This window comes from Epinephelus fuscoguttatus, linkage group LG5 (genome assembly GCF_011397635.1).
Source record: "Epinephelus fuscoguttatus linkage group LG5, E.fuscoguttatus.final_Chr_v1".
Lineage (NCBI taxonomy): Eukaryota > Metazoa > Chordata > Actinopteri > Perciformes > Serranidae > Epinephelus > Epinephelus fuscoguttatus.
Genome location: NC_064756.1, coordinates 37,586,878 through 37,613,329, shown reverse-complemented (window position 1 = coordinate 37,613,329; position 26,452 = coordinate 37,586,878). Strand labels below are relative to the sequence as shown.

Below are 26,452 nucleotides of genomic sequence, written 5' to 3'. Positions count from 1 at the left end.
CTGAGAAATTATATCCAGAAAAAAAACAGGTCAGCAACAGTATGCATGCAGATCATGCATCTGAAAAATTAAATGATAAATAATAACAGAATACGATGCTTGTAGTTGCATGTTTTGAACATGAATTTGTATAGACATTCACATTAAAAGCACTGTCCTTAAAGGAATACTTTGCTGATTTTCAACCAGCTTTGTATCACAACAGTGTGGGCGGTATGTGTAAATGAACTATGGTAAACATCCCTCCATCTTACCAGCGCCCAGATCTCCCTGATCATCTCTCAGCTCAAAATTTTCGCTGGCTGTCGCTCAAACTACAGATTGCATTTTTGTATGCTCCCCAGCGTAGACACAAAGACTATGGAAGCTGATCGAGAGAGAGAAACCCGCCCCTGTCTCTCATAAACGCAGACTGAACTCTGATCAAACAGTAAAACTAAGCAGTGCTGATCAAATATAAACCAAGATTCTGTTACTGCGTTTCCTTTTTCTCACCTGAAATGTTTTCAGAAACATATTTTAGTGCCCTGTATGTCTGTAACTTGAGATCGCTTATTACCAGCCGGTTGCCATATTGTCTCCTGTTGTATGCCTGTTGGCATGTTTGCATTATGTCACCCACCAGCAGGGGAATTCATTGGTCCGGTGCAGCGCAGTGCATTCTGGTAGTGTAGGAATTCTGCTTCTTGAGCAAAAGCAAATGCCAAAGCCCTTTTCCTGTGTTTTCTCTAGTCATGTACAGCAGCACTAATACTAAAAGTATTTAGTATTTAGCCTTGGCTTAAAGCACGTACCCTTTTACATGAATTGTTTTATACTGCTCTCTTTAGAATTATACATTTAAATAAATGAAACAAGCAAACAAAATATATGTCTATTCTATATATCCCAAAGTCCCAAACAAATATTCATATACACACACTGGCTTTAGTAACTCCATTTTATATTTCTTAATCATCTTACATTTGTTTATGTATTTATTTTTTAATCTGTCAAGTGTTTCACACTGTTTCAATTCAAAACCATTCCACAAATTAACTTCTTTAAGTGTTACACAAGTTCCTTTTAGTTCATGCTGACTCTCTTTAATTTTGAACAACTTCTGGATACAGTCTGGAAGCATCTTAGTTTTTACTTTATACATTATTTGTGTAGTTTTTAATTCTTAAAGCTCTCTTCTGTAACATTACAATGGGATTTGTGATTTGTCCATCCTCCTACTGCACAGACAGCCCAATTTTATTATAGGACCTTCTTTTCCAACAGTGAAATGTTTCTTTTACAAATAACTACACTATTTTGGCCACTTGGAGGCAGCAGAAACAACATTTACATATAATCACCTTTTGTTGAACTTGTTATCAAACAGTTGCTTATTCACACATCCAGCCAAGTCAGAGCAACATGATCAATCATTAGTAATCATGTTTGTGTCCAGCTGATGAATGTAAGTCCAATACTCCCTCTCGTTTTGCTATGTTTCTTGTCTTCAGCAACTCTTGGGAAAAATATCCTTCAAATGTCTCTTTAGCTGCTAAATGCTCCACTACGCTCACCAGCTAGTCTCCACCTGTGTCTGTCTGCTGTCTGATGCTGAGCAGGTAGTGTGCAGTGGGTTTTAGAGCTTTATCTCTGTAAACAGCTGCCTGCTGCAACCGAAAACAGCGTAATGAGAGCGGTGACAATGAAACAAAACAGTAAAGTTGTTGGCCGGACAGCTTAACAGTGAACTGAACATACAGAGCTCTGTAAAGCCGAGAGGAGCTGCAAATTCAGCTGATACTTCTCTGTGTGTCTGTTGGACAGCTGAAGTTTTTGATCATCTGGTCCAAGTGGGTTGGTGGTATAACAGTGCCATCAGCGCCTACTGAGGTCCAGATTGCTTCAGAAATGACCACTGATGACTACAGACCCCTAGTGTTCAACCTGCAACAGTTACAAGACAAAAACAGGTCTGAAGGGCAGCAGGGTGGCATTTGCTCCACATGTGTACCGGTCTGAATGATATTTAATCCAGCTCAGCAGGTCATATTTGGTTCATTAGTCTGTTCAAGCTTCTCTACAGCTTGACAACAGACTCCTGATCCCTGAACTTTAAGAGTTCTTTGAAATGATGATGAACAATTGCTGCCTCTCCCTGTCTCACTCTGATTTCTTCATGTTGTAGATTTGCATAATCCATAGCCCTGATTCGTCTTTTGTCCTTTTTATATGGCACCAATCCCTCAGATTGAGGAGACTGAGTCTGTTTAACTGCGAAGTACAGGGATAAATCAAGGAGGGGATATCCTTTTTTTTTTTTTTTTTTTTTTTAACCCCATTAGCCAATTGGCTGCTAGAATTTACGACCTCAGGCATTTACCACTTTATTACCAGCCAAATATAATTTCTAGAACAGGATATGATAGTCGTGTTCAAATGATTTGCATTTGTTTACAGTCTGTTTGATACATGTGACCCAAGATGAGTTTTAATGCAGAGCAGTGAACAGTACTGTTACAACATCCTAAATGTGAAATTGCTCTGTGGTTTATTATTAGTGCGAGAGAGTTGAAATCATTATTTCTTTATTTTCTACAAGAAAATCATGCATGTTTTTCTAATTGTTCTAATTGTTGATTTTAATTTTAATTTTCATATCAGTCCTTATTAGAGCTCTGATTGGCCCAAAAAATCAGGCCCAACTCTACATAAACCTGCACAGTTTCTGTACAAGCCCAATACAAACCCAACCCACAGCAGCGTTTTGGGCCTGAGCCAGATTAAAAACCCAAATTAGTACTGTAAATTATATATTATTTACAGTATATGTGTATTATATTTTTTTATATTTCTTTTTCAAATATTAAAATATTTATTACAAGGTAACGGCTGACATGTTTCCTCGTATCAAGTCTCCTCCTGTTCCTTCTGTTTTTTCAGTAGTCTGTTGTCTCGTTTAGGACAGGTTAGGCAGCCCGCTCTGCCTAACCTGTCCTAAACGAGACAACAGACTACTGATGTCTCGTTTAGGACAGGTTAGGCAGAGCGGGCTGCGCCCCTCGATGCATCTAGTGTGCTTGGTGGTCCATGGTGATGCAGCGCACAGATGATGATCACTGCTTTTTCCCTGCATGCTACGCACATCTCTCCCACTGCTGGGAAGGCAAAAGCAAACACAGTCAAGCAAGTCACCTTGCAGTCCGTCTCTCTCTTTCTCACGTTTTCCGTCCCTCTATAGTATGTGTGCTATCTCTCAACCCAGTTCTCCAATGTATTGCTCTGTTGTTCCATCACTTTTGCCTCTCTCAGTCTCAGTCCACCTCTCTTTCTCTCTCTTTGCCTCTTGTTTCAATCCATTACATTTCTTGTCATTTATACACAAAAACCAGCATTTTTTTTTTCAAGGAAAAAACAGTAAATTGGCGAGAATATGATTTGTTTCAAGCCCTGAGGAAAAATGAGAAACAACATTCCGCCCTGGTCTTATCCTGTTAGGTCGGGTTGGACCCAAACGTGCTTAATCAGACCTCTAATCCATATCATCTTGTTCACCATGTGAAGCTTTTTTCTATGGCTCCTGAAGCCCCTGCTTGTCTTGTTGAGACCATCTGCTCGACATGCTGAATGAAATTATTTAAATGTGGCACTCAACTAAACTTACTGTCCATACTGTATTATATGTGTGTGTTTCCTGCAGGACAAGAGAGTGGTGAACGACTGGAAACCCGGGACGCCTCGTGGCCGGAAGACATCTGAGGAGAGCGACGGCCACCGAGGAGGGCCGAACGACAGCCACAGCCCTCCCAGGAGGACGGGGTCGGGACGAATGGGTCGGGGAGGTCAGAGAGGTGGAGGCCGCCAGGAGAGGAGAGAATGGGAACCTAGGACACCCAGAGATGGAGAACATGGGGAGTCAGGAGGACCAGGGCGCAGAGGAGGAAGGAGAGGAAGGGGAAGAGGAGGAGGAGGAGGAGGAGGAGGAGGTGGAGGAGATGGAGGAGATGGAGGGACACCGGTTGGAACACCAGGTGGCATGGACAGGAAATCCAAAGTGAGTGCTGATGAACTATGATACTTAGCTACACATTGTCTGATACACCTGTTTTGTTTTGATTTTCAACACACATTACGTTACATGCACAAAATAATCCAGTTTTTGCCCATATTCTGAAAAAGACAGTATTCCTTCTGAGCTGTTTACTAATAAAAATTAATATTCCTCTAATATTGTATTGTATTGTATTGTAAATGGAAGGCTAGAGCCGTGTTTTGCACCATTTCATCAGAATAGCATTTTTTTCAAAGTTCTCTTAGCAGTGGCAGACTTGTTGGACCGTGCATACACATCCACCCTCTTTCCTTTCTTCAACCACCTTGAAAAGGTTGGTGTTGTGATATTTGCGCACATCCAAAAACCTGATATCCAAGTCTTTAATAGCTTTAATAGCATTTAAAAGTAGGTGTGTTTCTCCTTCAGACCAGAAATGTGGGATTTTCTTTTGGGCATGTATCTATAGCCTTGCAGACTGTTGGTGAGTTGGTTTGTGTATAACGTCTCCATGACAACAGAAAGAGCCAACCAAACCAACAGGCAAGAGGCAGTTTGTCGCAAATTGCGATTGAAATCTCAGTTCAGATGCGTTTTCTGAAAGGGCTGTATACATGTCCAAATAATGCAATTAAAACCCAGTTGATAACAGCTTATCTTACTTGTCTTAATTGGAAAATGCTACATTTGAAATATGGTTTAATAGAAAAAATCCAAACAATATGTTGTTTACCTGACCCGTAATAAATTTAGAATATTGTCATATTCAGAATAATAGGGGAATTTTAGTGTGCATGTAAACATACCCAATGAAATCGTGTTTAATCTGAGAGAGAGTGGTGGATTATGACTAAAGCTTCAGACCAACATTTTCTTTTGCCCACTCATTTTAATGGAGCCAGTCCAGCAGTGTAGCGGGGGTGTTGACACAGAGGCCCGGGCAAAAGCAAAAAGCAGGGTTGTCCTGTCCCAACTTTTACCACAAAGCAAGGCAGTGTCATCTAGTGTACATGTGTGGTGGATTACTTTGTAATCTGAAATTTGCATTTCTGGTAATTGACACGATGAAAGATAGAAAACTTGCCGCCGTGAACTTCCCTGACTTATTAACATCGTTGCTGTCTTCATTCTGAATGCCAACATTAATGTCCTGTATTTGTGATCTATCACTAATGATGCATCCTTTGGTTGTTGTTTTATTGGACAGGAATGGGAAGAGAAGAGACGACAGAACATTGAGAAAATGAATGAAGAGATGGAGAGAATAGCGGAGTATGAAAGAGGACAGCGGGTATGAGAGTCACTGTTTTTAAAAATCATTTTAGGGATGCACAATATATATTGGGCTGATTTATTATCAGACAGTAATGGGAAATTATTTTTATTAGTCATCATTCTGATAATAAAGCTATAGCTGATAAATGGAGCTGACAATACAGAGCCAAATTGCTTTCATTAACTTTACTACTGCAAGAAGAGCAAGCGCAGCATGCCGAACAGGGCGCCAAACATGTTGTTGCCAGTGTGGACATTTTCCACAGTTTTAGAGAACATCCAACATTGAGCTGTTAAACAGTCTCAACAAACCAGCTCGACTCTGTCGTTAAACCCGTTAATAGCTGCTAGGTAACGTTAGCAGTGTGATGCTAACAGTTAGTCCTGTCACAGTGTGTGTGTGAAGGTGGACTGCAGGGTGCGCTACTGTCTCATTATAAACAGAGAGGGAGAGAAAGTGAATCAAGGAGGGGCTGAGTGAATCAACGCGCTGCGTGCAGCTCTACATTAAAAATCAGAATTTACCCATTTCAAATTGTAAATAAAAAGAAGTGGAAAATGAAAATTTGCCAGGTCAGTGTTGATATGGTGGCAGGCCTTCATAATAGATCAATGTGTGGGAAAGGTAGGGCATTTACTTTTGCAGTGAGGGATGAACTTACTTCATTACTTGTTAACAATATATTGACAAGTCTGGGTGGATGGATTATGTCAGAGCATTTCATGTGAAATCTTAGACAAAACACTCATAAAGCATGGTTGTGAAGTTTTTTTGTACTTGACTAAAAAGATAAAGAGTCAGAACAGTTTTATTGTGTTTTTGTTGTGTGAACAATAGTGATGTCAGTTAGATTTGTTTAGGTCAGAGCTTAAATCATTTAGCTTTGCTCACTACATCTTCGCCTTTCTTACCCTCAGGTGTGCATAAGCTGCAGGTTATGAACTTCTTTTTAAATACAAAAGGTATCAGCCATAAGAAGTAGGTAATTATCGGTTATTGTATCGGCTGAAAAAAATTCATATTGTGCATCCCTATTTTATTTTATTTTATTTTTTTCCAAAAATTTAGCTCATCAGTTAATTCATTAATCATTTAATCTTGAATTTTCATTTGTTGTGTTTTGTTTTAATGTCCTCAGACCTTCTACAATGTCTGTTTTTTTTTTTGTTTTTTTTTTTTTTAAAGACTAAAAGTAAAAATTTTTAGTATTTTTGGGGCAAACTAACTAGACTTCACTTTTTATAAGATATTCATCTAGCATGCTGTGGTGTCAGTGAACATGGAGTGAACTTGTCAATGTGACAGAGCTGTACATTTATAATTCCTTTCCTTAGCCGGATGGAGACAAGCCAATCCGTAACTTCCTGGATGATCCAAGACGTTCAGGCCCAGCACCAGACACGGACCGCAAGGAGGGGAGCAGGAGACATGTACGAAACTGGGGAGGGCTGGACTTTGACAACGTAAAGACAGGAGCTGAACTGGAGAAAGAGTGGACTGTAAGTAACATTGTTCCTTAAAAATATCATACGAGAGCTTTTAATAGCCAAACCACTCTTGTACTCCCTGCTGTAGCAATATTAATGTCACTCCTTTTGTGACCCCTCATGTCTCTGTAGAGCCGGAGGCCAGGTCCGAAAGGCTCTGTGGACATGACCATGTCCATGACAGGCCGGGAGAGAGCAGAATACCTGCGCTGGAAGAAGGAGCGTGAGCAGATTGATGAGGAGAGACTGGCACGCCATCGAAACGCCACAGGCCAGTGGAGACGAGAGTGGGACGCACAGAAGACAGACAACATGTAAGGAACAAAGCATTGAACCATAATTTGAATAGATTTTTTTTTTGATAGTGTGTGAGGAAGAGCACCTAAAGCATTTTCTTTGTTCTTCATACCATTAAATGTCCATGTTTGTGTCTAGGTGCTAGATTTCTTTGAACTTCAGCTGCAGATAACAATTAGTTTTTATCACTGATAACCCTGCCAGGCATTTTCTTGATTAACTAATTCATTGTTTTGTCTATAGAATATCAGAAAATAGTGAAAGGAACCTGTAACAATTTCCCAGAACCCAGGATGATATATTGAAAATTAATCCACAGTATTCAGTTTACAATCAGACATGACAAAGACAAACAGCAAATCATCACGTTTGTAAAATGACTAAAACCATTATCAAAACAGATGATGATTAATCTTCTATTATATCAATTAATAGACTCACTGTAGCTGCTCTACTTGGATCATACAAATTAAGGATTATGCAAAATCGTGCATCTCAAAGGGACTATCAAGACGACTAAATCACAAAATCAAGATGCTCAAATCAAAGTCACAAATTAACTTCTTCAAATGTCCTCTCTAATTATGTTTTGTGAAAAATGTCCTCTCCACCAGAGAACATCCCAGCCATATGTGACAGTTTTATTCCAGCACACACACTGAGGATCAGTTATTAGCACTACACAGGATCTGCTGGCACAATGGGTTAACTTTTTAAATGTGTTTGGTGTCTACAAGCCAATAGCTGGCTTCAGTGTACAGAGTAAGTGGGTCAGTTTTTGACTTTAATTGAATACGACTGTAGTTTGACACTGTGCTCAAATATAAATCTGTGGTACTTGTACTTTACTTTAGTATTTAGTCTCATACCACTTTATCCTTCAACTCTGTTACAATTCAGAGAGATGAGAGTCTCTTGCATTTCGTAGTCATCTATTGTGCATGGTGTTTCAACGCGGGTAGAGCCCAGCCCGTGCTCGGAGGAGACAGACGGCAGTGCAGAACCAACAACAGCCAGACTCACAATGCCACCGCAGGTGCAACAAAAGCCTCGCAAGGAAAAAAAACCAATAGAGTAATTTATGTATGTAATCAGCACATAAGATGTACAGACAACAAATATATACATACAATGGTGGAAAAAAGTTTTCGGACACCCTTAAAATTTTACACAATCTCAAATATTATCATGAAATATTTGTGGAAAAATCTTTTTTGTGTTTCAAAAGGTGTGGCTGCATTAGACAGATACAAACAAATACAAATTATATTTTTTTGTTTATTGTTTACAAGAAAAACTAACAAAACTAAATTCTTGACAGTTTCAATATGTCAGTTCTCAACATTGTCGGTATCAAAGTCAACAAATAACAGAGAATGTGTTCAAAACTGAACAAAAAATAAATAAACCATCACATCATCAAATTAATATTTAGTCGTCCTGCCATTGGCACGTAGTAGAGCTCTAATCCTGGCTGGCATGTTCCCCACGAGCCTTTCACACTGTTGAGGGGTAATCTTGTCCCATTCTTCTTGAATTACTGCTTTTAATTCTTCTAAATTCTTTGGTTTATGCTTTGAAACAGACCTTTTGATAATCCACCACAGATTTTCAATGGGGCTCATGTCCGGGGATTGAGCTGGCCACTCTAAGACCTGGATACTGTGCTCCTGCAGCCAAGTTCTACTGGCCTTGGATGTGTGGCAAGGGGCATTATCTTGTTGAAACATCCAGTTTTTACCTCGACGGAACAGTGCACGCGCAGAAGGGAGCACGTGGGTTTCGAGAATGGTACAATACTTGGTAGAGTTCAATGTGCCATCACAGACAGTGAGATGACCAACACCAGCAGCACTCATGCATCCCCAAACCATGATACTGCCTCCACCATGCTTGACAGTAGGTACTGTACATGCTGGAGATAATGCTTCGCCTGGCCTTCTGCGTACCCTCACATTAGTAGGAGGAAGATAAAGCTGGAAACTGGACTCATCTGACCACAAAATCTTCTTCCAATTCCTGGCTGTCCAGTTCTTGTGTGCCTGGGGCCAACGACGCCGGGCTAACCTCTGTCTCTCATTGATCAGGGGCTTCTTGATAGCCTTGTAGGACCTTAAGCCATGATCTAAAAGTCGGCCACGTACAGTGCGGGTGGAACACTGGACACCAGTTTGGTTTGACCACTGCTGCTGAAGCTCCTGTGATGTCATTCAGCGGTTTTGCCTGCACATGCGGATCAGGATGCGGCCATTTCTTGCTGAAGAAACCCTTGGACGCCCAGATCTTGGTTTGTCTTCCAAGCTGTTGGTTCGTCTGTATTTCTGCAGAGTGTATCCAACTGCTGAAGGACTGCATCGGCACTTCCTGGCTATCTGGCGGCAGCTGTACCCTTCCTGGCTGAGAATCTTTATCTTCAGGCGTGTTTCCTGCGTTAGGTTCCTTGTTTTAGCCATTTTTGTGTCTGAAGAACTTTCAAATGTGCTGGCTTTATGTAGACACGAAGCTTGGCAACAAAAATTGTGTCTTTCAGTAAAAAGAACGACCTTCATCACTGGTACCAAAATGACCCAATACTCAAAATTTCTTATGTATTTTTATGGAACCAATCAATTTTAAGTTTTTAACGGCTTTTTTAGGATTTATTTAGTATTTTGGCTGTGACTGTACTAAAAGAAATTGCACTTGAAGACCTAAGAGTGATTCTTAATGCAATATTTCACAAATGCATGGGGTGTCCGAAAACTTTTTTCCACCACTGTATATACATGCGACAGAATATAGTTACATTCAGGTAACTCAAGCAAAGGCTGCACTGAAGCAACAAACCCTGGAGAACAGTCTCATAAAGGGACAGAGATGTCCAAAAAGATATAGAGACAATGTAATATTTTATACTTGGATATTTTGTAAAAGAAAATAAGTGAGTAACATTTAGGAACAGCTTAGATACAGGGATTTTTTTCTCAGTGCATTGCTTAATTGTCAAGTATAGGCTGTACATTGGATTGATTTTAGTAACTTTAAAGTACTTGAAGTGTACACTGCAGCTGTATTATCTTGAAGAATAGAAGTATTGGATCAGGACTCTGTATCTGCAGATACTTAATATTAAATTACTCAAATCAGAATTGGGGACAAAAGACTTTGAGGACATCCTTAGTTTGGACTGTAGGTTGGACAAAACAAACACTGTGAGGGTGTCACTTTGAGCTCTGGGTCATTGTTACAGCATTTCTCACTATTTTTACAAACCAAACAATCAATCTTTAATGGAGACAACAATCAGCAGATTAATCCATAATGAAAATAATCATTAGTTAATGGTTCAGAATGAGCGCCACCTCAGCCAGCTACAACAGTTAAATCCTGCTTTTACATCAGAATCATCTAATAAGATCATATATAATATAGAATAGCCACAGGGGACATTTTTTACTGCCAATACTTCAATTATATATTCATGAGTATACTTACATACTTCTACTTACATAATATTGTCAATGCAGGACTCTTACCTGTAGTGGAGTATACAGTGTGGTATTAGTACTTTTACTTCAGTAAAGGATCTAAATACGTCTTCCACCACTGAACAGAGGACAGGTGAGGATGATAGGAAATGTTTTTTGTCATCTTTATTCCTTCTGACAGGCGTGATGAGAAGGACACACTGATATTTGATGTGCGTGTGTCTAACCCTGCGGCTTTTTTCACAGGTTCAAGGAGGACCCATATGTAGCCTCAGAGGGCATTGCACCCGAGCATGGCAGCAGGAAAGGCAAGTAGAGAGACACACACACACACACACACACACACACACACACACACACACACACACACACACACACACCCCACTAGTTTGCTGTTACTGTGGTTACACAACAGCTGGCAGGACTGTGACACCACCTCCGTCCCGTGTCTCTGTTCATCCTACATGATGTCACTCCAACATGTCGTCACAAAGACACACATCGTAAACACACATCACAAGACACAACACCATCTTCCTCCTGCAGCTAATTAAGGCTGTAAATAACAGTTGATTAAGCTGGTTATGTAAGTGCTTGCCGTATTTCCCTGGAGTCCAAATCAACCTTTTGAGCTGCAGTCATGCTGATGTGAGAGGGACCTTCAGAAGGACCCAAGACTTCTTTTATTGGTCCCAACTGAGTCTTTTTCAGTGAAGTCAAGGTAAACAAGTAGATAAACAGCCCCAACCACTATAAACCAGCCAAACAGAGAAAGGATTTATATGTAGACTGATGCACATGATGAACAAACAAAACTTCATAAGTGCAAGTTGTGAGGTTAAATGAAATACCAGTGCTTGAGGACCCGCTTGTGGGTTCCTAAACAGCAACAGAGTGAGAGTTCTGCATGAGACGAGGGCGGTCACCTTACAGTGTCAGCAGGGGAGCTTTATTATGGCTTAATTTTGCTCATGCATGTTTTAATTTCAGTCAGTCATCCGGATGATAAAATAATCCACTGTGGGACTGTGGTAATCCCAGGACAGGGAAACAAAACAAGTCAAACTCTGTTTGAATGGCTTTGCATCTTTAATGCTGCTCTTCCTTTCTACTGTCTGCTTGGTGCTCATAATGCAAATCTAAGGAGCACAACTGGTTGTTCTAATGAAACAAGCAGTCAATCTGGACTAGTTATCAAAAAAATTAAAGAATATTAAAAAAAAAATGTGTTTAAAGTGAGTTCCACCTTTTGGAAGTTTTGCTATAGACGCTAGAGGAAAAAAAAAAAAAAGACAATAATTTTTTTTTTTTTTTTTTTTTTTTGCCTTTGCGCCGGCAATAGCCATGGCTGGAGGCATTATGTTTTCAGGTTGTCTGTCCATATGTCCATCCAATTCTCGTGAACGTGATATATTCTGAATGCCTTGAGAGAATTTCCTTAAATTTGGCACAAACGTTGAATTGGACTCAAGGATGAACAGATTTGCTTTTAGTGGTTAGGTCACAGTGACCTTGCATCTATCACATTTTTGTGGAGGCGATATCTCAAGGACAGAATTTCTTCAAATTTCCACTTTAAGTCAGGGTGAACTGCAAACATAATTCCTGCAAAAACACTTTTCTGGCCATCATTCAGTGTCATATCTCAGGAACAGAAGGAGACATTTGGTCAGATACTAAAATGGTGACACTAATCTTGAAACTGTGCTGATTATATAGATCTTCTATGCTGCTGGGGGAAGATGTGTGTGAAGCATCTGTGTTTTCACAGACATGGATGTAAACTATAACTGCAACTTGACAGGTTCGTGAAGGCATACAACCGCAAGACGGTAGTTCTAGTTTAAAATCATATTTCCACGGCTGCACAATCATAAAATAATTAGATCACAATAGGGATGCACCGAAATGAAAATTTGTGGCTGAAGCAGAATATTATTAAACGCTTGGCCGAATACCGAGTACCGAATATCATTGCTTAGTTTTTCATTAGTTTTTGCAGATGAACCCCCTCCAGATTAGTGTTGTCACGATACCAAAATTGGGACCCACTGTGTGATACCAATGAAAATACCATGGTTCTGAGTAGTATCACGATACCACAGCGAAATTGAGGCAGCTGTGCCTTTTGTCATTTATAAAAAGATAAATCACTTTTCTATAATACATCAATGATATTTCAATGGAATAAATTACTTATTGACTTATTCATACTTCAAAAACAGCATCAATGAGTGATTAACATAGGGGGCATCAAAATAAAATAAATAAATGAAATAAGAATCAACCAGCCACCCTCCTCCCCTGACAAGTCCCTTCATAAGTAAAGAAGAATCCCTAAAGTGCGGTGAGGTTTGTGGGCCGTTACTGACACAAAGACAGAAATGTGAACGGCTTGTTTCTCCTCTGACACGTCACATACCTGTGTTAGGCTGGCTCGGATGTTAAGGTACTTCTGGGCAGTCATGACACCAAGAAGAGGATATTATTGGAGTCGACTTCTCCGTCGCCCAGTAAACCGATGGCCGCCGTATTTGACAGGAATACATTAACGTTACTGTCTGTGTCTGTGACCCCCGTTCAACCCACAACCGATGGGATTCACCTTTCGTTTCTGCTGCTGGTTGAAATCTGTAGGCTGCTCGCACAGCGTGCTGAATGATTTAAGCCTATTTTGCTCGCTCAAAACTATTTTTAGTCGCAAATGCGAGTGCCGTGACGGACGGATCGCCACACTGTCGATTTTATTCCGCCCGTCACGGCACGCCGTTTGATTGCGTTATCAAAACACGCCGCTATTATTCGGCCTTGCTTTTAACTTATTCCACTGAATACCGAATGTGTGGGTTTTTTTGCAATATTCGGCTGAATATATTCGGTTACCGAATATTCGGTGCATCCCTAGATCACAATTGTGACCACTGATCAGGTGCAGAAATAACATTTTGTGTTTATAGTGACATTTATATAAAGATACAGCCCTATGTATTGAACAATACTATGAACCAAGCATCTAAAGTAAGTCTTATTCAAACTGCAGTTTTAGAAAAGTGCAGCATGTCAGTGAAGAATGTTTCTTGTCAATTTAAATTTTTCAAATTCAGAAATACAATCCAATAACTAAAATAAATTAATTATGAGCATGAAAAATATCAAGATTATATCATCAGGATGTTATAAAGTAAAAGCTGTCATGTGGACTTTTTCAAAGGTAGTGTGATTGAACTTCTTTGCAGCCTTTGCCCTGCGATTCATCTCACACCTCAGTGTCACTCGTGTTAATCTCACCAGTGATAATATGTTTAGGCTTAGTGGCAAAATAATGATGTTTTCATGGTTATTGTATATTTGATTTATGTTGTGCACAAGGTGTGTGCGTGTGGGTGGACGTACTGTAATGTGTTTGTGTCCTCTCTGCAGCCCGGGGGCGTAACTCTCGTGCAGAGCCTCAGGGCAGGGCCTCAGGTTAGATCACAGCATGGGACTGAGATTGCATTTTGTGTGTGTGTGTGTGTGTGTGTGTGTGTGTGTGTGTGTGTTATTGTGTTATTGTGTTCTATTTGTGTGTCTGTCTGAAGCACAGCAACTGTGCCCGACCCCAAACACACCCCAGATCTCACCCCTGATTCACAAACCTTGCACTGTAGTTAGGGCTGAGTGATATGGCTAAGAATGTTATCACAATGAAAATGCTCATATCAGTCCATATTGATAACTATCAGGATGTCAATAATTATTTCCTGATTTTTGCTCCTGGATTAAATGTTGAAGAAATCATACAGTGAATTTAAACTATTACTTATTGTCAGAACATGACATTTGCCAAACAGCTGAACATTTTTCAAGTCTGAGTTGGATTTAAAACAACTATAATAGGGATATCCTGATTCGATCTCAAAGATCGGGACTAGGGGAGGGGTTGGCTGTATTGAATCATGTAGAGGATCCCATCCTTTGTTTAACGTCAGCAGCTGTCACACAGCTGTTTTTACTCACAGAGCTTTCATGCAGACTGACTCTCTGCTCTCCTTTTCTCCTCCACTCAGCTTAGCTCTTGTGTGTAAGAGCAGGGGCTGAGCCCCGCCCGCGGTGAAACACCACTCGCCATAAGCGACAGAGAAAATTCAGTATGAGAATTTGTTTTTGACCAAAATTGTGAGCACTCATTTTATTTCAGCTCAGTGAGAAAATCTTTTAAGTCTATATCCGAAGGCACTGCAGGTGCAACAAAAGCCCCATGAGCAAAAGGGCATAAGAGTTTTATGTTAATGTAGCCTAATCTGCACGAGAGACGTACAGAAGATGAGAATAAACACTGAATGGCCAAAAAGAAGAAAGACCTATTTGGACCTATTACATATTTTGTAAAAAAAAAAAATAAAAAAAAAAAAAAAAAAATTAAAACGGGACACTTGGATGCAGGGATTTTTTTCTTAATGCATTACAGAACCTTTCGATTGTCAAGCATATACATGAGATTGATTCTGTAATGTGCAGCTGTATTACCTAAGAAAATAGAAGTATTGGATCGGGACTCGGCACCAGCGCATACTCAAAATTAAGTGACTAAGAACGTGACCATGACATCCCTAAATTATAATGTCAGTTAAAATTAGATAGAGAAATGTTAATTCTGGTCAGGAGCATGTCAAACCCCTTTCTACATATAGTTTAAAACATTTTGTGGGTGTAAATAAAATGAACAGACACGATAAAAATCTCTATTGTGGTCAGTTTCACACCCACTGTATGTAATTTCTGCTGTTTCTCAATCAAAACAGTAACAAAAGATGGATTTGTTGATGTTGTGAAGTAGAAAAAAGAAAAGAAGCCAGCACTCACTTCTTTTTTCTGCTGCTTTTGTCCGTGCACCTGTTGAGTGGATTTATTTTTGAGAGTGCTTGCTTCTTTCCTATGTGATGTTGTGAAGTAACCTGAGGTCATTTATTGCCAATGAAAATCTATCTGACGTTACAGACCATTACCGACCACTTAATGTATTGACGTTTCGTCACATTATGTCATTTCATTGATTAATATAGCATAAATGAAATAGCTGCAAGTCAGTACCATTAACTTGCTGACCTACCATTAGCATTATCTGTCGACTACACAGCTAACGTTACTATAGCTAACATTATGTGGTGAATTCAGTCGTGGGGTAGCCCAGCGCTGTGTGAACAAAAACAGTCATACTAAAAATAACTTTATGAGCATTTTGAACATTGTTCTAACATTATAACATTGCAGTGCACATTAGCTTGGAGGCTGGTCTTGTCGTCTTCTACTACTACTACTACTACTACTACTACTGCTTAATGGCAGGTGGCAACTGGCATTTAGGGTGCATTAGAGACCCCCTCTACGGGCTTATTGGTGGTTTAATTATATTGAAGATGTATAGATTCATCAAACGTTTATAGTACCTCTATCAAGGAAAATTACATTGAGATAATTATCATTATTGTTTCATTGCCCAGTCTTTTAGTCATCATTTTCATTAATTTAGTTCACTGTTATTGATATTCTTTAATTGTAATCTGTACTTTTCTTACACCACGCATAAAACTTAAAACCTAAATTGTTGTCTTAAAGACGTTTGTTACTAATTTTATTTTTTAACCGAAACAGTTTTAATGTGCTGTATAAGTACATTAGTAAACATTAGTAAATAATTGAACACTGTACATGATTTTAATATATGGTAATTCCTGATTTAATTTTTTTCTTCCAATTTGTTTTTTCTTACAAACTAAATCTTGAATGTAGCCTTTTGAAACTTGCATGTTTTCCTGGATTTAGGCCTTGCCCTGCACATTAACCTACACAGGCTTTATATAAGTTTTAGCCATTTGTATCACTAAAGCCAGTTGGTGAGTACTCCAGCTGTACAGACTGTGAGAGTGGAGGTTTGACCTCATACACAGTCCAGTCCGTCTCAGGGTTATGCTTTGGAATTACAGAGCATCTTGACTTGCTAATCTTTCCCTGAGGCTGACAACACTTAAACATCCTGAGGTTGGCGTGTGAGCAGTCAGAAGCTTTCAAACTGTGTTTGTAAATAGTTTTTAGGCCTTATCCACATGCAAACAGTTTCAACTCACTTGAACTGAGATTTTTGAAAAGGTGGGTTTCTGCGTATCCATGTGGACATACTCATTTATTCTTTGTTATGAGCACGTACCTAAAGGTTTAGGCACTCTGAACAGAAAAAGGCCATGAAGTTGCACTTTAACACACTGCAAAGACTATAGCCAATGGCCAACTAGCATGTATGTTCTGCGCCTGCATGAGAAGAAATAACTCCACACCAGCAGGAGACAGTAGTCTGTATTCATCATTCAAAAAGGGAAACAAGATGACCTCAGGACAGATTTAAGACAAGTTACCCAGTTAACAAATTATAAACACACAGAGGGAGATGTTGCACTTTCTATTCAAAAGCAATTCTTTGAAAGCTTTTCGTTAAATTACAAATAAAAATGTTTGCGCACAGTACATATGAAAATGTATGTGTACACCTGAAACAATTAGTCGACTGACCCAAAATTAACTGGCAATTATTCTGATAATCATTGAAGTCATTTTTCAAATAACCACAAACTGTTTCTTCTTTAGAGCTTAATGGCTAAAAATGACCTAGCATTACAAGTTTGTTTAGAGCTCACTCTTTCTTGACTTTAGCTGTGTTTGTTTTCCTCTCTTGTGCTTCTCTTCTTGTGCACTAAGCCAAACTGCCAATCAGAGTGATTTCAATCACTGATGGGCTTTGACGCCAATTCAGCATGCTGAATCTACACGGACCGACTAGAGCCAACAGAACCATCAGCCTACTGCCAGCTTGTTGTGTCAGGGCCCTGAGACAACAACAACAGTAGTGTGCTACAAGCAAGTAGCAACTCCACCTCATTGCAAGAGGCCAGAAAGGTTTTGAAAGTCCAGTGTGTGGAATTTAGTGGCATCTATCACTGAAGTTGCGGAACTGAAACTTCTTTAGTGAAGCTTGTAGGAGAACTACGGTGGCCAACGCAAATGGCCCCGTCTAGAGCCAGTGTTTGGTTTGTCTGTTCTGGGCTACTGTAGAAACATAACGGACTCTGTGGACGAGTAGATATAAACCGCTCATTATAAGGTAACAAAAAGACGATTCTTATCTTCAGGTGATTATACGCTAAAAAAAAAACTTATTATATTATATTCCATTTCTACCAATATATCTCCCTAAATCCTACAGCCTGTACCTTTACATAGATAAAGGTTTATAAATAGGTGTCAACTAACTATAAATATAAAATTAATGAATAATGACTTTGGGTTTTAAGCAATGACTGTATAATAGGATGGACAACATGTCTCCACTCCCTCCCACTGTACAATAACGAAGCCAAAATATCCCAGATACAGCTGATGCCATCTTGTGTTGGAGACGTCATTTGGAGCCAGAGTCTGCACAGTGGCAATATCTGCCGGTATTGAGTTCCTGCCCATATACCCCTCCAACCAATCGTGAGCAGCGCCACTGATTGAAAGCACACACAGAACTGTCAGTCACGACATCAACCCCTCTTTATGTACCATCAAATAACCAACTAATAACAAACTTGGCATAAAAACAAACACATGAACACATCAGTGTGAAAAGAACTGCCTACAATGACGAAAAAATTAGGAAAATTTGACATGCTCTTCGATCTTTTAGTTTGGCTTATGTTCTGTCCGCTAACGTGGAGGGTACAGGGTTTATGAGCTATACTGCAGCCAACAACCAGGGGGCGATAGAGATGTTTCGCTTGACTTTTGGGGAGCTGTTATTTCATCCATCTTTATTGTACAGCCAACGGTTTTAAGTGACTACCAACAAAGGAACATAAAATCACTACACATGCTCAAAATGTTCTTTTCTGGTATTTTAGGTATCGTTGATGTAGACTTTATCGCCACCTGCTGGCCTGGCATGTTCATTTGAGCACTTGTTTTTGCATTCCGGTATGGACACAGATATTTTGTAAAATGTAGATGGAGGGGTGGGAACCATGGTTTTAAAAATATCTGTTATACGTGCAGATAAGGCGTCAAAGTCAATCATCAGTCAGATCTTCCAGGGTGTTTTGTTCTGTGAGAAGGTTCAAACAAAAGCTGAGAATTATTTCTAACAGCTGTTCAGTCCTGGTTTCCTTCATTTTCTTTGTGTCTGACTGGAGAGTATGTTACAGACTATGACATACACCTGCCCCACATTAAAGCCTGCAGTCGCTTTAGTTGTATATATCAGTGTGTGTTTCTTCACCATTTCTAATTTCTGGAATGACTTGGGTGTCCTCTTCACAGCCCCAAGCTGCTCTATTCAATCTCTTCATCTTCATCCTCTCAGTTTTTTGTATTTTCTCCTCACTGATCTCTTCATTTCTTTTGTACTTGTATCTTCCTCTTCTTGCCCTTTTTTTTATCTCATCCTCTCGTCCTCTCTCTCCCTTCAAGCTCTTATCCTCCCCCTCCCTCTCTGCATCTCCTCTCTGACCTTCTCTCTCCTTACTTCCTCCATCCTCTGCTCCTCCTCCTTCCCTCCCCTCCTCCTCACAGCTTTCCTTAGCTGTGACCATTCTCATTCTTTCACACCTTTATCGTTTACCTTCTCTCTCTCCTCCTACTGACAGGCTTTTCTTCCCCTCTTTTGGACCTTTCTGTTTCCCTCATCCCTTCATCAGCTGTTCATCTGTTCTGCTTCTCACCTCTTTTTATTTACTTCACCTGGCTGTCTCAGTCATTTCCGTTCTCTGTCACATCTCTCCCATACTAGCATCTTTCTCATTTCATCCTCTTATTTTCCTCCATGATCAAATCACTAGAGAGATGGGGTGATCTGCCCAAGTTGAATCACACTGATTGCGCCTGAAATAAAAATTACCCGAATTATTTTAACAAGGTTTGTTACAGTACACCACGTATACAATATACAACCCGTTATTGTGTTATTCACCGCCTTTTTAATTGAAAAAATAATCTCTCTGTCTACATGTTTTTAGTATCAGATTTTTGTTGTCAGTTCTTTTGTCATTCCTGATCATTATGTTTATATAAAAACAAAATGATTCACTATGTCTGATAAGGCAGCAGGGCAGTGTAGACTACCTAAAGGTACAGTGTGTAGGATTTAGGGGGATATATTGCCAGATATGGAATATAATATAATATAATAAGTATGTTTTCTTTAGTGTATGATCACCACAGAAAACACTGTTTCAGACCAAGTGTACTCCACATGGATCCAGTACTTCCTGATGGAGCCGCCCCCCCCTTAGCAGGACAGTGCACTATGTTACACAGCATAAGCTGCTCAGGAGTAGCTCTAGAAATGTTACAAAGAGCTGAAGGCATCGACCTGGCCTTCTGATTGAGCACCTGTTGGATGTGCTGGTAGCCTAGAAGTACCCCAGATTCACAACAGGGCCTGCTTGGATCACACTTGGCTCTAACTTGTCAAGACATGGACACAGGACCTCTGGGGGGTGTCCTGTGGTGTCTGGCACCGAAGCATTGGCAGCGGATCCTTCACAGATACTCAACCACATTGTTATCTGGGGTATTTGGAGGCAAGGGCGATCAGTGCTGTTCACTTCACCAGCCAGCGGTTTTAATGTTGGCTGATTGGAGATATGTTGTATTCTTGACTCTCCATGTTGAAATTACAACCTCTCATATGCTGCCCTTCACTTGAACGCAGCATGTTTGTGCTCTGTTTCAACATTTTTATGACTGTGATGTTTGTCCTAAAAGGAACTTTGAAAGATGTATTTCCTCTGTGTCATACACAGCTTAACGGAAAACTGTCTGCAGCTCTCTTTATTCCTCTTTTAAATCAGTCAGATCTCCTCTCCTTCCCTCCCACTCAGAGCCGTCCGTCACCCACTAGCTAGCAAACAAACAGCCGCTTGACCTCCTTCCCGAGTTCAGATGGACTCTGCATCAGTTTGACACTGCAGGACAGCTGCTGTCATACAAGTGTTGACTCTGATGTTATATAAGACATCAACTCTCAGACTGCAGCAGCAGAAACAGGAGAAACATACTGTTTTTGTTTATACTAAATCCTCATTTAAATCTCTTGAATACTGTGACTTACCATTGACCAGTTTATATTTATGACACTAACAGTTACCTGTTGACATTTCTGACATTGTGTACATTTGGGTTTTGCACCTTTTTTATTCATGATCTTTTTCATTAATATTTTTTTTCTACTTTGTACTGGAACTGCTTCAAAACAATTTCCCTCCGAATGAATACATTTTTATCTAATTCTATCTTCAGTACAGTTATTATAGGACACCACTCTAGATGTAGAAAATGGTTATAACATAAATATAGTGCACAATTGTAATTTTATTTTTGTATCTAAATTGGATCTTAAATTTAGTTTTATATTAATGCAATGATATTGTATATTTACCTGAGGTAAAGTCAACCCTGTGGATACACTTTTTGCCCCGTTTGGATCATGACTTGTTGTTCCTACCTTTAAAAAAACAGCCTATACGTTGCTGTACGTACTTGTTGTAAAGTATTTCACCTCAAATCCAACAACACATGTTTGCCATCTCTTATCTCATCTCTCAGTCCCTCTCCTCTCTGATTCACCCTAACTTTTTAGATCAAGTTAACAAAACAACTGGATTTACACTAACTTCCTGTTTGTCCTCTAGATGACAGTAAGCGGCCTCCTAAAGCTCCGACATTTGGTGACTTCCTGTCCCAGGGCAGGACCCCGGGACAACGAGGGGACCGAGGTAGAGGGAAGGGCCGAGGACAGAAACAGAGCTACAGGTAAATCTGTCAGGTTATCCAAAGATTGTCAGTTTATGCTCAGACAAGTCTTTTGTAGAACTAACAAGGTTGTTTTTCTCTATCACTGTTAACATATTATTATTTTCAAGTTGAATGTATTGATGACAGTTTCCATTTGTTGGCCTTTCACTGTGTATCTCACTTTAGTGGAATGTAGCTAACTACATTTACTCAAGTACTCTACTTAAGTACAGGTAGAGAAAGGCGGAAAAGGTCCCAGGAGGTAGAGCGGGTCGTTCACTAATTGTGGTTCGATCCCTGACTCCTCGTATCCTTGAGCAAGATGCTGAACCCCAAATTGCTCCTGATGGCGGTTCCATCAGTGTTTGAGTGTTAAAAACTAAGCAGCAGGTGGCACCTTGTATGGTAGCCTGGGCCACAAGTTTATGAATGTGTGTGTGTGAATGGGTGAATGTGACTCGTTTGTGCATGCTTTGAGCAGTCGGATGACTAGTAAGGTGCTATATAAGTGCAGGTCCATTTACACTTTCCCATCTTGAGCATGTTCATTGTTGTGCTACTTTCTACTTGTACTCCCCTCCATCTTATTGTACTTTTTACACCACTACATTTATCTGACAGTTTTACTTAGGTTGTAAATTCAGTTTATTAATACAGTACTTTTTTTGTTATGTTTTATCTGCGCCAATTTTTTTTACTTCAACATTTGGTGTGTATTTCGATGTATATCAGGACTTCTCATAATTACAACAGCTTTCAGTGCTGTTTGTGAATATAAGTTAAACTAAATGTCACCGTGTAAGTTACTAAAAAATAAATCCCGATTTTTTTTCTTCATGAAAATACTTACAAAAAGTAAAATAGCAATACAATTCCATGTAAAGAGGTGTGTCCTGTGTAGTGATACATTTTGGTCCTACATTTTCCATAAAGATATTAATGTAAATAGATGAAGCACTGAAATACCATACAAAGAGATGTGTCCTTTTGTTCCACTGTAGTGATATATTTTGATATTAAATTGAATGTCTGTCAAATATCCAACTTAAAACTAACCTCGCTGCGGTCCAGCGGCTGCACCTGGCTCTATCTCAGGGGTTACACGGTGCTGCTTTTGCGCTGTGCTGCTCTGTCTCATCCATCCATACGCTGTCAGTATCCTCCTTTCCTGCTGCAAAGTCACCCATTATAAATATGTACTTTACTGTGTGAAAAAATGGACATGCAGCGTGCAAAGACTGGCGTGAAAGCGAGTGTTACAGTCAATGCATGAGTTGGCAGCTGTCCCAAGTTGTGTGCACCGGTGCATGCAGTGCTGAGAAACACGTGCACGACTCAGATTTTACATGCACTACCATCCATACATGTGTATGTGGTATTCTGACCCTTGATTATGATGTATCATTATAAAACTACCCAGAGGTATATAAAGTTTTTAAAATGAGCTTTTTACTTGTAACAGAGTATTTTTACACTGTGGTATTACTACTTTAACTTGGGTAAAAGATGTGAATACTTCTTCCACCACTGGAGTATGGCACCATACATCAGGCAACACTGAGTATTGGCCAACAAACCAGTTCTGTGTAGTGTTTTCAGCCACTGAGGCACTGAAAAATTTGGATGTTTCCCATACTGGGTGATGGTTCTAAATGTTTTTTCTAACATTGCAGCTGAATGTTGTTGTTGTTGTTGTTGTTGTTGTTGTTGTTGTTGTTGATGTAGGAACATTTTCTTCTATGATTTGTAATATTTTGTTAACTTTGTAAAATGCCATATAGTATAAATATGTTTTGTTTTGTTTTTTTGGTAAGTGTTTTTTTGTGAGTGAGTTTGGTATTTGCTACTTCTGACATATCTTTGTGCCTTTTACAGCATGCATGACAACCGCTGGGAAGGAGAGAAAGAAGAGGAGGACAAGACAAAGAGAGAGGAGAAGACTAAAAAGAAGGAGGAAGAAGTAAAACCCAAACCTCCCACAGTTAAGGTAAAGGTGTTTCATCTGGAATAATAACTAAAGCTGAAGTAGGGAACTAAACTAGACCTTTTTGATACACATTTCCTTCAGATGAGAGGGAAATCCTAAAGAAGTGGAACTCTCACCCAACATTGTGATCATCTCGAGCACATAGACTACATGTACACACATGTACTTGGTCAAAGAAACAGAGCAGTCAACCAACATATCATGCCTAATGACAGATGATAGATGCAAGGTCTTGTATGTAACTGACAAACTGACTGTGATTGACTGCCATCATAGTATAGAAGACTGAAAAATAGTTTCAGTCATATTTAGAGTAATGCTACTATCTGCAGTGTTCTTTTGGACCATTGGCTCCATGATACTAATTAACTTACTGTTTGCAAATTATAGTATTAGCTGATGTTACGAGCAACTGTGTGAAACTGCTTAGTCACAGCTAGCTGGCTAAAATTAGGTTAGGTTACAGTTAGTTTGTTGGCTGCTACTGCATCATTCTTGGCTAGTACAAAGTGCATTGTGCCATTACATCATTGATTGTTGGCTAAATTAACACCAATTGCCATAATACATAAATTAATATCGTGTATCACATTAGCTGGGGAAATAATTTGGCAAGTGATCCAACTGACACATCCACTCAAGTAGTATTCTGCGAGTGATAAAGTTAGTGAACAAGCAAGCTAAGGTAGCCAGCTAACTATCACTAAGCTGAGTTGCACTGATCTGGTGTTGGTTGCTTCATAACTTTATCTGTTAAGTAAGTTGCAAACAGCAAACTAGCCAATTTACAGCCAGATCAGCCCTGGAGTCAAGATGAAATAAATAACTTTTACTGCAGACAGCACCTCAGTGTTGCTGTTGTAGCAACTCGAATTCAGCCAGCATAAACCCCAGCCCCTGGGTTCACAGCGGGCTGGTGGCCAGCAGCAGCAACAGAAGTCTGCCAACCTAGTGGTTGTAAGGGCAGGGCGTTAAGTGAAGGTCTCTGCTGAGCCTTCACTGCAAAATGTATATAATGGAAACACAGCATGTGTGGATACGACTCCAATTCTTAGCTAACATTAGCCACTGTTGCACACTGGTAGCAATGTAGCAAGCTGAAGGGATGCAAGACATTCAGGGACTGTGCTGCCACGTCTTTTCCTGTGAAACTAGCTAGCACTAGCTCCAAAAGTTGCTAGAAGTTGCCAGATGATGTCATATGCTCATTTGCATATTTGTGACGTAATAGCTCATTCAGTTGGGATAACAGGAGCAACTTAGTTGAATTGGATCCAACAGAAAAACCCTTACCAAAACATATGAATGCAATGGGAGCTTTCTCGCATTTCCAATCCAGAGAGCGAGAGCCTCAGTTTAACTATAGAAACTCACTTCAACTGAACTCTCACAGTGCAGTGAGCGGCGTCTCCTCTCCTCCTGCCTGTCCCACACCTACTGACTGCCTGTGCAGTGCTGCTGCATGTGTGGGAGTGAATTACAATGTAATCTATTTGAATATAGTTCTTGCTTTTTCCCTGATGATCTGAACAAGTCGCTAAATTTGTCGCTAGTTGCTTTTTAGAAATACAGTCATCAAGAAGGTCTTTTGATTTTCTGGGGAAAAAAATTGGGCCCGAGTTCTTTACATAGACGTCAGCCCACATGCTGCTAGAGCCAACCGAGAAAGGCAGGAAAGGTCTCAGTTTTTAACTTACATTGCAACCTGTTCACCCATTGGCAATAAAAAAACAACTAATATAATATTTACACGGTCTGTTGTGACTAGGCAACCGTTTGGAAACAGGCTCAGCTTGTCAGCAGCTCATTTCACTGCCCTGAAGTGGCCAGACAACTCTGCTGTTGCAGGTTGCAGATTGCAGACTCTTTCCACTTACTTTGATTCCCTCTTTCCATCTTTACTCAGGTGGAGGCGAAGAATGCAGATGATGAAGATGATGACGAAGAATGGGAGGATGCCAGTGACGGAGAAGATGTTGAAGGCAGCGACTCAGAAAAGGACTCAAGGGGCGATGAGAAGAAAGACACTGGGAAAGAGAAACCAGCCAAGAGCAAAGGCAGCTCTCCTACATCTCCCACGCCTCGTTCACGACCGGTGTCAGCAGGAAGCCCTAGAGAGCAGCGGACTCCCAGACCGAGGGTCCACATTCCGCCGCCAGCAGCAGTTCAGGACCCATCGGAGGGAGGCAAGCCCCTCAGCCCCTTCTCCCCGCTGGAAAGCCACCAGCCTGTATCAGACTGGGGGGAGGAGATGGAGCTACAGTCACCCCGGAGCAGCATGGGAGGTGAGAGCCCACTGAAACCTCCCAGTGTGGAGGCCAGCCCGCCCCAGAAGAAGGAGAAGGAGCTGGAGGAGGAGACGAAGAGTCAAGCTGCCAGCTCAAATGAACCTGCTGAGCCACAGAAAGAGGAGGACACAGGTAGGTTAACCCTAACGTAGTGATCTTTCTTTGTTCTCTCCTCAGCTTTTCTTTTGTCTTATCTTGAAGCTTCTCTACTTTCTCTTTTACCTTCCTTTTACTCTTTCCATTCCTGCCACCTTATCCCCTCCCTTCTACTTTCTTCATCCTTTTCTCCCCCAATCTTCACCTCACCCCCCTCCCACCATCACTGTCTTTCATGCTCAGCCATACACGTTTCCACTTCTTCAGAAAACACTGAAGCCCAGCAGACTGTGATAGTATCAGAACCAGAGTCCGTCCCAGCAGACTTCTCCACTGCACCGCCATCTGACCCTGCCCCACTTGAGAGTTCTGAGGTCAGTGAGGTTGCCATGACGATCGACCAGGATACACCTGCTGCTCCATCACAAGGTAACAAAAACCTAAAAAGAAAACAAACAAAAAAAAACTAAATTCATGAATTGCAAAGGTTCATGGTGTATGATATAGGGGCATATATTGGCAGAAATGGAATATAATTTAACAATTATGTTTGTTTTAGTGTTATTTTAGAATGAGCCATTTATATCTACTTATGGAACAAGAACAGACAAACCAAACACTGACTCTAGATATGCGTTTTTGCATCAGCCACCTTCGTTAGCAGCCCCTTTGTTATGAAGCCGAACAGCTTTGGAAAAACACTGAGTTTTAATGTAAAACT

General features: G+C 40.3%; 1 protein-coding gene across 4 annotated transcripts in view; it reads left to right on the top strand.

The window, feature by feature from the left end:
* The window catches only part of ccdc9 (coiled-coil domain containing 9), a 47,950-nt gene that overhangs the window by 8,064 nt on the left and 13,434 nt on the right, over nucleotides 1-26,452 (top strand). For 2 of the 4 annotated variants that reach the window (XM_049576575.1, XM_049576574.1), the window contains exons 5-14: nucleotides 3,680-4,033; nucleotides 5,238-5,321; nucleotides 6,641-6,805; nucleotides 6,926-7,107; nucleotides 10,804-10,865; nucleotides 13,978-14,022; nucleotides 21,258-21,378; nucleotides 23,236-23,347; nucleotides 25,254-25,767; nucleotides 25,975-26,160. In XM_049576575.1, coding sequence (XP_049432532.1) covers nucleotides 3,680-4,033; nucleotides 5,238-5,321; nucleotides 6,641-6,805; nucleotides 6,926-7,107; nucleotides 10,804-10,865; nucleotides 13,978-14,022; nucleotides 21,258-21,378; nucleotides 23,236-23,347; nucleotides 25,254-25,767; nucleotides 25,975-26,160 — 1,825 coding nt within the window. The remainder of the gene's footprint in view (nucleotides 1-3,679; nucleotides 4,034-5,237; nucleotides 5,322-6,640; nucleotides 6,806-6,925; nucleotides 7,108-10,803; nucleotides 10,866-13,977; nucleotides 14,023-21,257; nucleotides 21,379-23,235; nucleotides 23,348-25,253; nucleotides 25,768-25,974; nucleotides 26,161-26,452) is intronic. The other 2 variants (XM_049576576.1, XM_049576577.1) reach the window with 2 other exon arrangements.